The sequence below is a fragment of the Podarcis vaucheri genome (assembly GCF_965113315.1).
Source record: "Podarcis vaucheri genome assembly, chromosome: 15".
NCBI classification, from domain to species: Eukaryota; Metazoa; Chordata; class Lepidosauria; order Squamata; family Lacertidae; genus Podarcis; species Podarcis vaucheri.
The window spans coordinates 16,205,951-16,218,811 of record NC_138753.1 but is presented as its reverse complement, the minus strand read 5'-3'; the positions used below and the strand labels follow the sequence as shown (position 1 = coordinate 16,218,811).

Sequence of the window (12,861 nt, the reverse complement as noted above, 5' to 3'; positions counted from 1 at the left end):
TGTAGAGGAGGGCAACTGAGATGATCAAGGGTCCGGCATCCAAGCCTTATTTATAAGCCACAGTGAAGGGAGCTAGGTAAGTTTAGCCTGGAGAAGAGAAGACAGAGGTGATGTGAGAGCCATCTTCAAATATCTGAAGGGCTGCCACATGGAAGATGGAGCAATCTTCTTTTCTTCTTCTCCCGAGGACCCAAACCAGTAGATTCAAATGATTCTGACTCAACATTAGGAAGAACTTTCTGACAGTAAGAGCCGTTTGACTGTTGAGCGGACAACCTCCAAAGGTGGTGGAATGTCCTTTGTTGGAGGCTTTTAAGCTTAGGCTGTTTGGTCATGTTTCGAGGATTCTTGAGTTGTGATTCCTGCACTGCAGCGGATTAGACTAGATGACCTTTGGAAGTCCCTTCCAACTCTCCAATTTTATGATGATGATAAGGATGGTGAAGCTCGCTGCTCAAAAGAAGACTTATGCCACCTGCTTCAGGGTTGATTGCCATTTCTTCTCCCGCTTCCCCAGCAAGTGCTACTTTGATTTGCTCGGGCTCCAAATGCTGCCATTGACAGCCTCCAACTGTGATTACTGCCAGCTCCCCTCTTGGCACTGTGTGCCAAAGCATCTGTTGCAAGCATCCCACATGCCAGGCTCCCTGAACAGTTCCCGACTGGCTGTTCAGCTCTTTACGGCACGCCGTCCCCGTTGGCGGCTTTGGAGAGATTGTGCCTGCATTTTCAGCACACCGCCATGTGCTGTTTGCTGCCTGCCGTGTTCTGCTACCTGCAGCCGATTTCCAACTAGCCTTACATCCTGCCGGGGTTGTCACCTGTGATGGTGCTAGGCTTCTCCCTTTCTCCAAGGGCCAGCCCTGCTGCGAGGCAAGTAGATAAGCAGCTGCCCAGAGCCACAGATTTCAAGAGCCAGAGCATAGTGGGAGGCAGGCTGCTGAGATCTGGCAGGCAGCATCCTCTAGGAAGGCCTCCTCTCTGCAAGCCCTGCTGAGGTCAACAGGAGCACAGCAGGGCATAACAATGTGCTGCACACATGTGCCTGTGGGTTTCCCCCTCCTTTTCCACACCAGGTGCCAAAATGTGGCTATTTTCACCAGGGAGGGTGTGTGCACTTCCTCTGGCAAAAGGGCACATTTTGCAAAGGTGCAGAATGGCAGAAATTGGGGAAGGGCCGTAGTTCAGCAGCTGGGCACCTGCTTGGCATGCAGACCGTCCCAGGTTCAATCCCCAAGGGCATCTCCAAACAGGACTGGGGAAAGACGGCCTGTCTGAAAGCTGCTGCCAGTCAGTGTTGACACCATTGAACTACAGTAGATGGACTAGTGGCCTGGCTCAAGCAGTATCCTGGGTTCCCCATTGCAGTGCAGCACCAGAGTCATGAGATGTTGCCCTGGCATGAGAACATAAGAAGAGCCCTGCTGGATCAGGCCCGTGGCCCACCTAGTCCAGCATCCTGTTCTCACAGTGGCCAACCAGATGCCTGTGGGAAACATGCAAGCAGGATTCGAACACAAGTTGTGAGGTAGGAGAGCTGAAAAGAATGCCAAGACTGTATAGCTCACATCTTGCAACCAATGTGCCCTTTGGGCTGCAGATAAGTACCTGGGTAAAGGTAAAGGTGAAGGGACCCCTGACCATTAGGTCCAGCCGTGGATGACTCTGGGATTGCAGCGCTCATCTCGCTTTATTGGCCGAGGGAGCCGGCGTACAGCTTCCGGGTCATGCGGCCAACATGACTAAGCCACTTCTGGCGAACCAGAGCAGCGCCTGGAAATGCCGTTTACCTTTCCGCCGGAGCGGTACCTATTTATCTACTTGCACTTTGATGTGCTTTTGACCTGCCAGGATGGCAGGAGCAGGGACTGAGCAATGGGAGCTCACCCCGTCGCAGGGATTCGAACCGCTGACCTTCTGATCGGCAAGTCCTAGGCTCTGTGGTTTAGACCACAGTGCCACCCGCGTCCCACTACCTGGGCAGATGAGTCTAAAAAAGCCTGGGACACAAATTTCCACAGCCCTCTAGCGGTTATGGTGGCTCATTTACCAGAAGTAATGTGTTTAGCATTAACTCTGGAAGTGTATACTCGATTCTGACCAAACTAAACTTCCTGGTGTCTGGAAACCAAAGAGGCACATTGATTGACAGATGTGAATCCCACCCCCACCCGCACTCTTCTACTCCACTACAAGGTTTCTTTCCCCTGCTGTGGTTTTTTGTAACTGGTATTGAGAACCATTGCTGCCTTCCACCACTGAAGGCAGAGCACAGCCATCCTGGCTAGTAGCCATTGATAGCCCTCTTCTCCTCTATGGATATGTCCAATCTCCGTTTGAAGCCATGCAGGTTGGTGGCCGTCACTGCTTCCTGTGGCAGTGAGTTCCATAAATTAACTCTGTGCTGTGTGGAGAAGTCCTTCCTTTTATCTGTCCTGAGTCTTCTAACATGCAGCTTCATTGGATGTCCACGGTATCTAGTGTTACGAGAGAGGAAGAAAGACTTTTCTCTGTCTGCTCTCTCCAAGCATAATTTTGCAAACTTCTACCATGTCTGTCCTCTTCCTTGCCTCTCCCCCCTCTTATCCAGTCTGGGTTTTGCCTTGCAAATCCAGGGGGAAGGTGCACCAGCAATGTTGCTGCTGTGGCAGAGAAATGCATCTGATCTGGAAGGCCTAAGAGGGTAATCCTCAGTAATCCCAGATCTTGGAGGAAGGCGCTCAGTGGACAGGCTACAGATTTAGACTTCCACGGTTCTTTGCTTCCTTGCGGCAGAGTCCTCTGTCCTGCCAGCTCTCCGAGAGCGGAAAGGGAAACACCCTGATTCAAAGCTCTTGCTCTTTTCATCCCTGCCACCCACTTTGCTGATCTCCTCATTTTGGCCTGCTCTTTCCCGCCTCCTTCACATCACGCAGTGAACCTTGCTGAACCGGAGCCGTCAGGTAGCTCAGATCGATGACCTGCAAAGCTTCTAGTCGTGGCCTCCGTTTGCAGATGGAGATGGTTTACTTTCAGCACCTGTACTCAGCTTTTCTGTGCTGCTATACTAACCCTGAGAGGCTTGCAAAATGTAAAACGAGGCAAATTAAAGCAGTAAAGCAACAGGGTAAACCGAGAGAACTTTGCTAAACCTGAGCTGCTTTGGAAGCCCAGATGTAACATCCTGTAGGTTAGAGCTGCTAGGTTGCTAAACAGTAGCTTTGCATGCAGAAGGTTCCAGGTTCAATGAAACCCTGGAATCTCCTGGTAGGAGGCAGAATATCCCCTACCTCAAATCCTAGAGAACCCGCTGCCAATCAGTGTAGACCAGGGCTCAGCAAACTTTTTCAGCAGGGGGCTGGTCCACTGTCCCTCAGACCTTGTGGGGGGGCCAGACTATATATTTTTTTTGGGGGGGGTATGAACAAATTCCTATGCCCCACAAATAACCCAGAGATGCATTTTAAATAAAAGGACACATTCCACTCATGTAAAAACATGCTAATTCTTGGACCATCCACAGGCTGGATTTAGAAGGCAATTGGGCCGGATCCGGCCCCCGGGCTTTAGTTTGCCTACCCATGGTGTAGACGATACTGAGCTAGATAGATCAAAGGTCTGAGTTAGTACAGTTTCCCTATTTTAAAGCAGCCCTTGTAACTATGAGGCCTGGAATCTTAGCTCAGTGGTGGCAGAGCATCTGCAGTTGGCCCTGGACTCCGCTGGCAGCTACAGCAGTTCTGCACTCTGCACATGCTGTTTTCCCCCGAAAGCACCTGTTTTCCCCTCCCCCTTTCTTCCAATCCTGCCTCTTCCTTTCCGAAGCAGGGACGTCCCGTTGCTCCTTTCAACAGCATCAGCCCACGCCCCGGGTTCAAATGCCAACTCTGCCCTCTGCACGTGCCCAGAGACTCCGCCCCGTTCTGGAGCCGCGGAGGGTCCCACGCTGGCTCCGAGAGAGAGAGCGAGGGAGCGCTGCCCACTGCCCATGTTCAGAGACACTCTGGCGTCCTGGGATCTCCGCCGCAGAGGCCCGGAGGGAGGGAGGGAGACAGGCAGGGAGGCTCCCCCGCCCGTCCTGCCGCCGGTCACATGGCCGCCTGCTTGCCTGCCTCGGTCGGCTGCCCTAATCCGGCGCCCGGCTGGGAGAGGAACGGAGCCAGCCCCGCAGACCTCACCTGCCGGCCCCATCCATCCATCCATCCATCCCGGCCGCTTCCTCCTGCCATGGTAAGCCTCGCGGGTGCGGTGCGCGCCTGGAGCAGCGGGCGGGGGCAATCCGGAGTGACTCCGGAGCCGGGCTGGCGTTATTCGCCGGGATCCGGATCGTTGCGTAAGTGGCCGGCGCGTTCTCGGCTGCTCCGAGAGGCATCGCCCTCCCTGCTCCAGGGAAGGGATGCAGGGCGCCGCAGCCGCATCGCCGAGGGGAGGTTTGGAAGTTGGGGGGGGTGGGGGGGGAGAAGTAGACAGGCCTCTGCCCCGAGCGGCTCTCCAGAGCTGCATTTCGGAGGCACAGGTAGGAGCTCCCCCTTCTCCATGGCCGGTTTGGCCACAAATACCCTCTTTAGCGCTTTTTCCAGCCAGGGGAAAGGGAGACACTGAGCATCTGCAGAGTGCCTGCCTGCCTGCCTGCTTATTTATTTATTTACTGCATTTGCACCCCAGCTTCTTTCCTCGAATGAGCTCAAGGTGGCATACGTGGTCTTTCCCTCCCCTCACAACAACCCTGTGCGGTAGACCAGGCTGAGAGGCAGTGTGACTGATCCTCAAGGTCACCCACCCAGTGAGTTTCTTAGCGGCAGGCGGATTTGAACCCCGGGCCGCTCAGGTCCCAGCACTCTAACCATTACAGCACACTGGCTCTTGTAAGATAGAGCTCTGGCCCAGTTTGCACACCACGGAAAGTCAAACTATTTATTTATTTATTGCATCTCTGTCCCAACTTTCCTCCCAGGAGCTCAGGGTGGCATATGGGGGGGGCGCGCGGTTCTCTTTTATTCTCACAACAACCCTGTGAGGTAAGTTAGGGACTGAGAGGCGGGGACTGGTCACCATGGTCAACAAGTGAGCTTCATGGCTGAGTGGGATTTGAACCCTAGCTTCTCCAAGGTCCTTGGTTGATGCTCTAACTAACCACTAGGCAACACTGGTCCTTATTCCAGACATGCTGTCCTTCCTGCATCTGGAGTAAGGGGGGGTAGAGAGGGGGCTTCCTCTCAGTCAGTAAGATTGGGGGTCCCCCTTCTTCCGCGCCAGGTAGCAGAAACGAGGATGAATCAGGACTGCGCTTGGCACCAGCCACAAACTGTCTAGCTCGTTTTAGGCAAGGATCTGTTTCTCCTCAGCCTCAGTTTTACCACTTGGAATATGGGGTGAATGGATACAGTGTGTGTGTGTGTGAGCCTCCCTCGCAGGGGTGTTGTATGTGCTGTGCTCTAAAGCATTTTAAATGCTCCAGAAGTGGATACTCATTGCAATCCGTGAACCCAAGTTGTTGTTGATACTATTTCTGCCATTTATTTATCAGTTTATTGTATCTATTTCCCACTTTTTCCTCCAAGGAGTTCAAAGTGGCATACATGGTTCTCTTCCTCTTCATTCCTCTCCTCCTCTTCGAGAGCCAGCATGGTTTAGTGGTTAAGAGCGGTGGACTCGTAATCTGGTGAACTGGGTTCACTTCCCCGCTCCTCCACATGCAGCTGCTGGGTGACCTTGGACTAGTCACACTTCTCTGAAGTCTCTCAGCCCCACTCACCTCACAGAGTGTTTGTTGTGGGGGAGGAAGGGAAAGGAGAATGTGAGCCGCTTTGAGACTCCTTAGGGTAGTGATAAAGCGGGATATCAAATCCAAACTCTTCATTTAACCTCCGCAACAACCCTATGAGATTGGTTAGGCTGTGAGGGAGGGAGGCAGTCACCCTGCTAGTTTCATGACTGAGTGGGGGGATTCGAACCATGGTCTCTCCCAGGTCTTAGTACAACTCTCTAACCGCTATGCCACACTGCCGCTCAGCCACTTTACGCAGCAAAAAAGTCAGAAAGCAACAGAACAAAATGCATAAAAGCCAGAATTATTTTTTAAACCGTGACAATACAAAATCCACACAACGTTCTCATCCAGCAATTCATTTTTTTCTTCTTACATTTATGTTCCCCCTCCTCCCCACTCCAAAAAGCTCTAAGAGATGTTGATGGTTCTCCTCTCCCCACTGTTTCATCCTCACAACAACCCTGTGAGGTGGGCCACACAGAGAGCAGAAGGACTAGCCCAAGGTCACCCAGTGAGCGTTAGTAAGGAGGCAACGTCAACATTAACCAGACCTTGGCCTAGTTGCACAAACAACACAAACATTCTTCTTTGGGACATGGGGGTTTTTAATTTCATTTCACGGGAATCGTAGAAATGTAGGGACCCACAGAATCAATGCAGGATGTATATATACATATGTATATGTATATGTATATGTATATGTATATGTATATGTATGTATATGTATATGTATATGACACCCTGATTCTTGCCCTGATTTTGCCACCCTCTGGAACGAGGTGTGTGTGTGTGTGTGTGTGAGAGAGAGAGAGAGAGAGAGAGAGACACCTTGAGGCAATCACCTCCACCCTGAGTCGCCCTTTGGGCGTCCCACATTGTTTTCCTCTCATCACACACTTGAGCTGGTCCAAAATCCTCTGGGTGAGACGGAGGGGCCTCTTTCTCCCAGTGTGTAACAAACGTTCAGGATTCGTGGCTGTGAGATGGGATGGGTCACCAGAGGCATGAAAGAATTGGGCATATTCATAGGGGGAAGAAAGGGAATCTCACAATGGCTGTGATGGAACCTCCAGCTTCAGAGGCAGCCTATCTCTGGATACCAAGTGATGGGATTAAACCACGGAGGAGATCTGCTATCTTTACGCCCACTTCCTAGAGGCACCTGTTGGAAGCAGGGGTATCAGAAGGGGTGGACGTTCAGCCTGTCCCTGTTGGGCTCTTCCAATATCTTTCTTAGGAAGGCTTTGGTTCAGTCTCTGCACTGAAATGATCTTTGCTCTCTGTCTTTCTGGTCTTTGTTTATTTCTAAGCAGTGGGTCATTCTCACACCACCCACCCCTGCAAGACCGCCTTGCCCCATAGATGCCCACTTGACTGCTTCGATCAGCGGAACTGCCACTGTTAGAGGTGCCACACAACACCCGCCCCACATTTGTAAGAACTTGATATTTTAGCGTGGCATCACCTACGCTTCGAAACTCCCTGCCTATTGATAATCAGCCTTCCCTATTACTCCATTCAGGCACCTGCTGAAAACATCTTTGTTTGAGCAACCTGTCCACAGGTTTAGAAAGCTGTTGCGAGTTTTAATCAATTTTAGTCTGTTGTTATTTTACTTTTTATAAAGTCTTAAATACTTATTAATTCTTCTTATTGATAATTTTATTGTGAACAGCTTGGAGTGCATTTTTTTTTCCTTTTAATAACCATGCCATATATAAATTTCGTGAGAAAAATAAATAAATAAGCACCTCCACCACTCATGTAATTTTCCCATGGCTTTCTACAACACGCGGAAGTTCATGCCAGAGATTCTCAATATATTTTAAAATCTCATGCAACAAGCCAGGCATTCCATGCATGTTTGTGTGTGTGTGTGTGGCGGAAGCAACAGTTCACTTATAAATAAATCTGGGGGCAGCGGATAGCTTCTCAAGACTTTCCAGATCTTCAGCACTGCTGGCGAAAAGAGTACAGCTTTTTCATTGTACTCTTTCGTCCCCCTTTTTGAGGATCTCTTTGGGGAGAGGCAAAATATTTTAATGGATCCTGGGGGGTCAGAAAACAGGGGAGGGCTGTTAACCTACCCCCCCAATTCACTGGCTTCCCAGAAGCAGTTGGCTGTGCAGCGTTGGAAACAGGAGACTAGGCTAGGTAGATCTCAGTCTGATCCATTGTTGCACTTCTTATCTGAACAAGAAAGCTAAATCATTGAGATTTGCTGGTACAGACATGCCTTTAAATCAAATCCATCTGGTTCAAAACTACTTGGTTAAAAGGCATATGATTTAATCAAGCTAGAAAAATATTTGCGAATTGGGCCAACAGCCTTCCTCACAACTCAGATCTAACAAGTTCTGCAATGCCATTCGCTTCTGGTTGAGTTCATGTGCTGATAGGCTAAGCTGGCTGATGCTGAGACGAGGATTTCTAGGGATGAATAATATTTAAATTGGCTGTTCAAAAGAGAATTGCATTGCATTGACCTCCCTACTGACTGCTGTAAGCAACCAGCTGACATCCTGTTGACCCTGTAAGATGGCTTCACACCTGAGTTTCTAATGTTTGAGGTCTTTAACCCACCTGCAAGCTCATTTGAGCATATGCAGAGTGTTTTCCCCTCGCACAGTTCTGGCTGCCTCCCCTCAAAAAGAATATTGTAGAGTTGGAAAAGGTTTGGGAAAGGTCAACCAAAACGATCACCGGGATGGAATGACTCTCCTATAAAGGAAAGTAGCAGTGTTTGGGACTTTTTAATTTAGAAAAATGCTGAGACATGATAGAAGTTTATAAAATGATTCCTGGAATGGAGAAAACACATCAAGAAAAGTTTTCCTCCCTCTCTCATAACCACCAGAATTTGTCAACAACCCATGAAGCTGAATGCTGGAAGATTCAGGATGGATAAAAGAAAGTCCTTCTTCATGCAGCGCATAGTTAAACTGTGGAACTCACTGTCACATGAAGCAGTGATGGCCACCAACTTGGATGGCTTTGAAACAGGACTTGACAAAATCATGGAGGAGGAGAGGGCTATCAGTGTCTCTCAGCCATAATGGCTATTCTCTGCCTCCACAATTGGGTTCTGAATGCCAGCTACCGGAAATGCTCCTGTCCTCCAGTCCTGCTTGCTGATTTCCCACAGACTTCTGGTTGGCTGTTGTGTGAACAGGACGCTGGACTGGATGAGCCAGGGGCCTGATCCAGTAGGTGCTTCTTATGTTCTTGTTAACTCAGTTCTCCAGCTAGAAGAAGGCCATTCAGAGACCAGGGATGTGATCCACATTCAAATCCTGATAGCTCCACGCTTTTGAAACTTTAGCGCTCTTCTGGCTGAGGCCAGTTCACTGGCAAGTGCAGGGCACTCTGCATATGCTCAGAGACACTCCTGTATTGTTCGTTCAGAGGATTTGGAATCAAACTGAACGAATGGAAGCCGGCAGTAAGCGCTGGCTCCCCTCCCTCTGCCACCCAGCACCAATGGCGGAAAACCCTTTCCATTGCACGCTGTTCCAAAACAGCTGCCCCCGGCGGGTCGAAGGACATGCAGCCATTGCTGGGATGTGGCCATGCAAATGAAAGGCATGCCCTTTCTCTCTCTCCCCCCCCCCCTGCGCCCATCCCATTGCACTCTCCCCTGATCTGACAAGCCCTGTAGCAAAATATTCCATTTGCAGCCTAGATCTCGCATCAGAGTGGAAAATGGCCTCGTCCGTCCCAGAGCCAACGAATGATCAAAAGGTACTGAGCAGGCGGAGAGGAGGATGCCCAGTTTCTGGGGCTGGATCTGGCACTATCAGGGGCAGCACCTTCTTTCCTTTTGGGGCTCGGGGGGGGGGGCAAGGGAAGCAAAGTCTCCACCCTCTGGGGGCCAGGGGCGTAGTAGGGAGATTTTCTGCACCCGATCTTCTGCCCTTCTCAACCCCCCCGCCTTTAAATTTAATGTTGCTTACAGGTTGACTTTCCCTCTGGAAGCTGACCTAAATTAGGTGAATAAATGAGCCCATGCACGCTGGATGCAGATATGTCCTTTATGTCCTTTAAGGATTTTGAGTGGAATCATATAATTGTAGCGTTGGAAGGGACCTCCAAAGTTATCTAGTCCAACCCTCTGCAATGCAGGAATTCCTGACTGGTGGCCATTTCTGAGTCTTGTTCTGAGAGCCTCGGCAGTTTTGGTTCTGGTCTATGAAAGCTCATTCCATAGGATCTCATTTTTGCAGAGCGCAGCTGCCTCTCTCAACTTTTATTCAGTTATTCAATTTTAAAAATGTTCATATCCTGCCTTTCTTTCATGCTGGAACCTAAGGGGGTGTACATGGTATGTGTGGTCCATGTGGTGGCCCTCAGTAGGGACGTGGGGGGAAATCCAATTTAGTTTGCATTCAAAGGTGGACGTAACGAATTCGCACTTTGGGAAACAATGTGCAAACTGAACTGCAACCGTCTTTCAAAATTCGCCCCTCGAGTTTTAAGCAATGAAGTTCTCCAGCCAAGTAATGTGTAGAATATTGAATATACTATATAAGGCAAAGTGTGCATAAGAATGCATCTGTTGGTGAAAATTGCAAGCAAAGATGCATTATGTGAAGAGAAATTGCTTTGCAAAAATGTGTGTGTTAGCCAAGAATTGCATACAAAGGAGAAATTTTCATGGATTTTCTTTCACAGGGACTTAAAAAAAATATGTTCGCAAACAGACATGCATTTATGGAGAACTGAAATGTACAAGTGAGAAGCTACGATAAACTGAAATTGACAGATTTGCCTGCACTAACCATATTCTGGGAATTCAGCTCCAAGAGTGGGTCTTGGAAATGGCTCATTGGCGAAAGGTTATTCACTGCAGGAAACATTATTGGCTTTTGTTTATTAGATTAGTTAGCTTTATGTATTGCCTCTCACACAAGAAGCCCCTTAGCAATTTACACCAACATTCAGTAGACAGTGAGAAGAAAGGGGGAGGTGTGGAGTTGCTGTGTTTGTGACTTTTTAGTTTAGAGAAAAGGAGGAAGAGGAGACATGATGGACGTGTTAAGAAATTATGCATGACATGAAGAAAGTGGATAAAGTCTTTCTCCCTTTCCGCAATAGAAACTCAGGGACATCCTATGAAAGCAGAAGGTTGGAAGATTCAGGACAGATAAAAGGAAGTCCTGTGGAACTCCCTCCCACCGGAAGCAGTGATGGCCACCAACCTGGATGGCTTTGAAAAGAGGATTGGAAAAATTCACAGAGGAGGAGAGGGCTATTGTGGCCGAGATCTGCCTCCACAGTTGGAGGCAGTGATGTTTCTGAGACCAAGTTTCTGGAAGTCGCAGGAGGGGAGTGTGTCCTTGCACCCGGGTCCTGCTTGAGGTTTTCCCACTGGGGACTCTGGTTGGCCAGTGTGAGAACAGGATGCTGGGCTGGATGGGCTGCTGGCCTTATCCAGCAAGGGTCTTTTTATGTTCATAAGGCTATTAATGGCAACTAGCTAGAACGCTCTCCCTCTTTCAAAGAAAGTGTGCCTCTGTTTACCAGTCCCTGAAGATTGCAAAGGCAGAGAGCACTGTTTGGGTCCTAACTCTTTCTGACTAGGATTTCATGCATTGATGGACCCAATTGGGCCTGGTTCCCAGTAGGCAGAGGTGCTGGAAACTGCAAAAGGGAGGAGACTGAAACCTGGGGTGGAGAGGTAGAGAGGAAAAAGCTGAGGTCTAGAAGCTTGATGCTCTCGCAAGAAGGTGCTGCTCGAAGAGAGAGCAGGAGCGCAGAATCTGTCGGGTGTGTGTTTGGTTGGGCCTAAAGCAGTCGCTCACCACTTTGCGACCTCTCCAAGGTCAGAGTCGGCGAGTTTGGCTGGGATCTGGGACGCGGCAATTAGGCAGACATAATGAGTGAAATTGATTAGGGTGGATGAGCAGAGCCCCTCTCCAGATGGTGCACTGTTGTGGGGGGGGGAGAGGAGGGAGCCATCCTGACCTCATTCTGGCCTTGCCCCACTGCCTCTCCTGCCAGTCCTGCGTCAAATGACAACAGCCACCTCTTTTTGGGCAGAAGGGGCCCATCCTGCAGTCGCAAAGCATGAAAAAAGTCCCCACCATTTCCAGCTGATAAGGACAGTTTGCCTGGGACTCTGGAGAGCTGCTACCAGTCAGTGTAGACAACACTGTGCTAGATGAACCAATGATCGGATTAGTATACAGTTCTCTTTTTATATACAGGAAGGGTTGTTGCTCAGGGATAGAGCATCTATGTGGCATTTAGGAGGTACCAGATTCAATCCTTGGTACCTCTAGGTAGGGCTCAGAGAGATTCCCTGCCTAAAACTTTGGAGAGCTGCCTCTGCCTAGTCAGTGTAGGCAGCATTGAACTAGATCAGAGGTAGACAGCCTAAGGCCCATGGGCCGGGTGCGGCCCAATCGTCTTATTAATCCAGCTGATGGTCCGGAAATCAGCGTGTTTTTACATGAGTAGAATGTGTTCTATTTAAAATGCATCTCTGGGTTATTTGTGGGGCATAGGAATTTGTTCATTCCGCCCCCCCCCCAATATAGTCCGACCCACCACATGGTCTGAGGGACGGTGGACGGGCCCATGGCTGAAAAAGGTGGCTGACCCCTGAACTAGATGAACAAATCATCTGAATAGTATAATAGTATAGCTTTACCTGCAGACAGTCCCAGGTCTGTTCCTGGGCATCTTTGAATAGGGCTGAGAAAAAGTCCTCCCTTTGGAATTGTGGAGAGCTGCTGCCGGTCAGTGGGGACAGTACTGAGGTAGATGGGCCCATTGTCTGATTTGGTGTAAAGCAGCAACAAATGTTTGAAGGGAATGGGGGGGAAGGAGGAGGTTTTCTAACTGAAGGACTTAGGTGAAGAAGCAGAGTAAGAGGTGAGATGGTGGAAGTTTATAAAACTTGGCATGGCATGTTACAGGAGAGACAGCTTCAAATACTGGAAGGGCCATCACATGGAAGGTGGAGCCAGCTTGTTTTCTGCTGCTCCAGAGGGGAGGACCCGAACCAATCAATTCAAATGACAAGGAAGGAGATTTAACACCAGAAACAACTTTCTGATGGCAAGAACGGCCTGACAGTGGAATAGACTCCCTTGGGAGGTGGTGGAGGT

At 49.6% G+C, this 12,861-nt stretch overlaps 1 protein-coding gene across 3 annotated transcripts in view; it reads left to right on the top strand.

Annotated features, from left to right (window-relative positions):
* Positions 1-3,939: 3,939 nt before the first annotated feature.
* The window catches only part of LOC309520060 (septin-4-like), a 33,040-nt gene continuing 24,118 nt past the window's right edge, over positions 3,940-12,861 (top strand). The window contains exon 1 of one of the 3 annotated variants that reach the window (XM_082201452.1): positions 3,940-4,209. In XM_082201452.1, the coding sequence (XP_082057578.1) occupies positions 4,072-4,209 (138 nt within the window). In that variant the 5' untranslated portion in view covers positions 3,940-4,071. The remainder of the gene's footprint in view (positions 4,210-12,861) is intronic. The other 2 variants (XM_082201454.1, XM_082201453.1) reach the window with 2 other exon arrangements.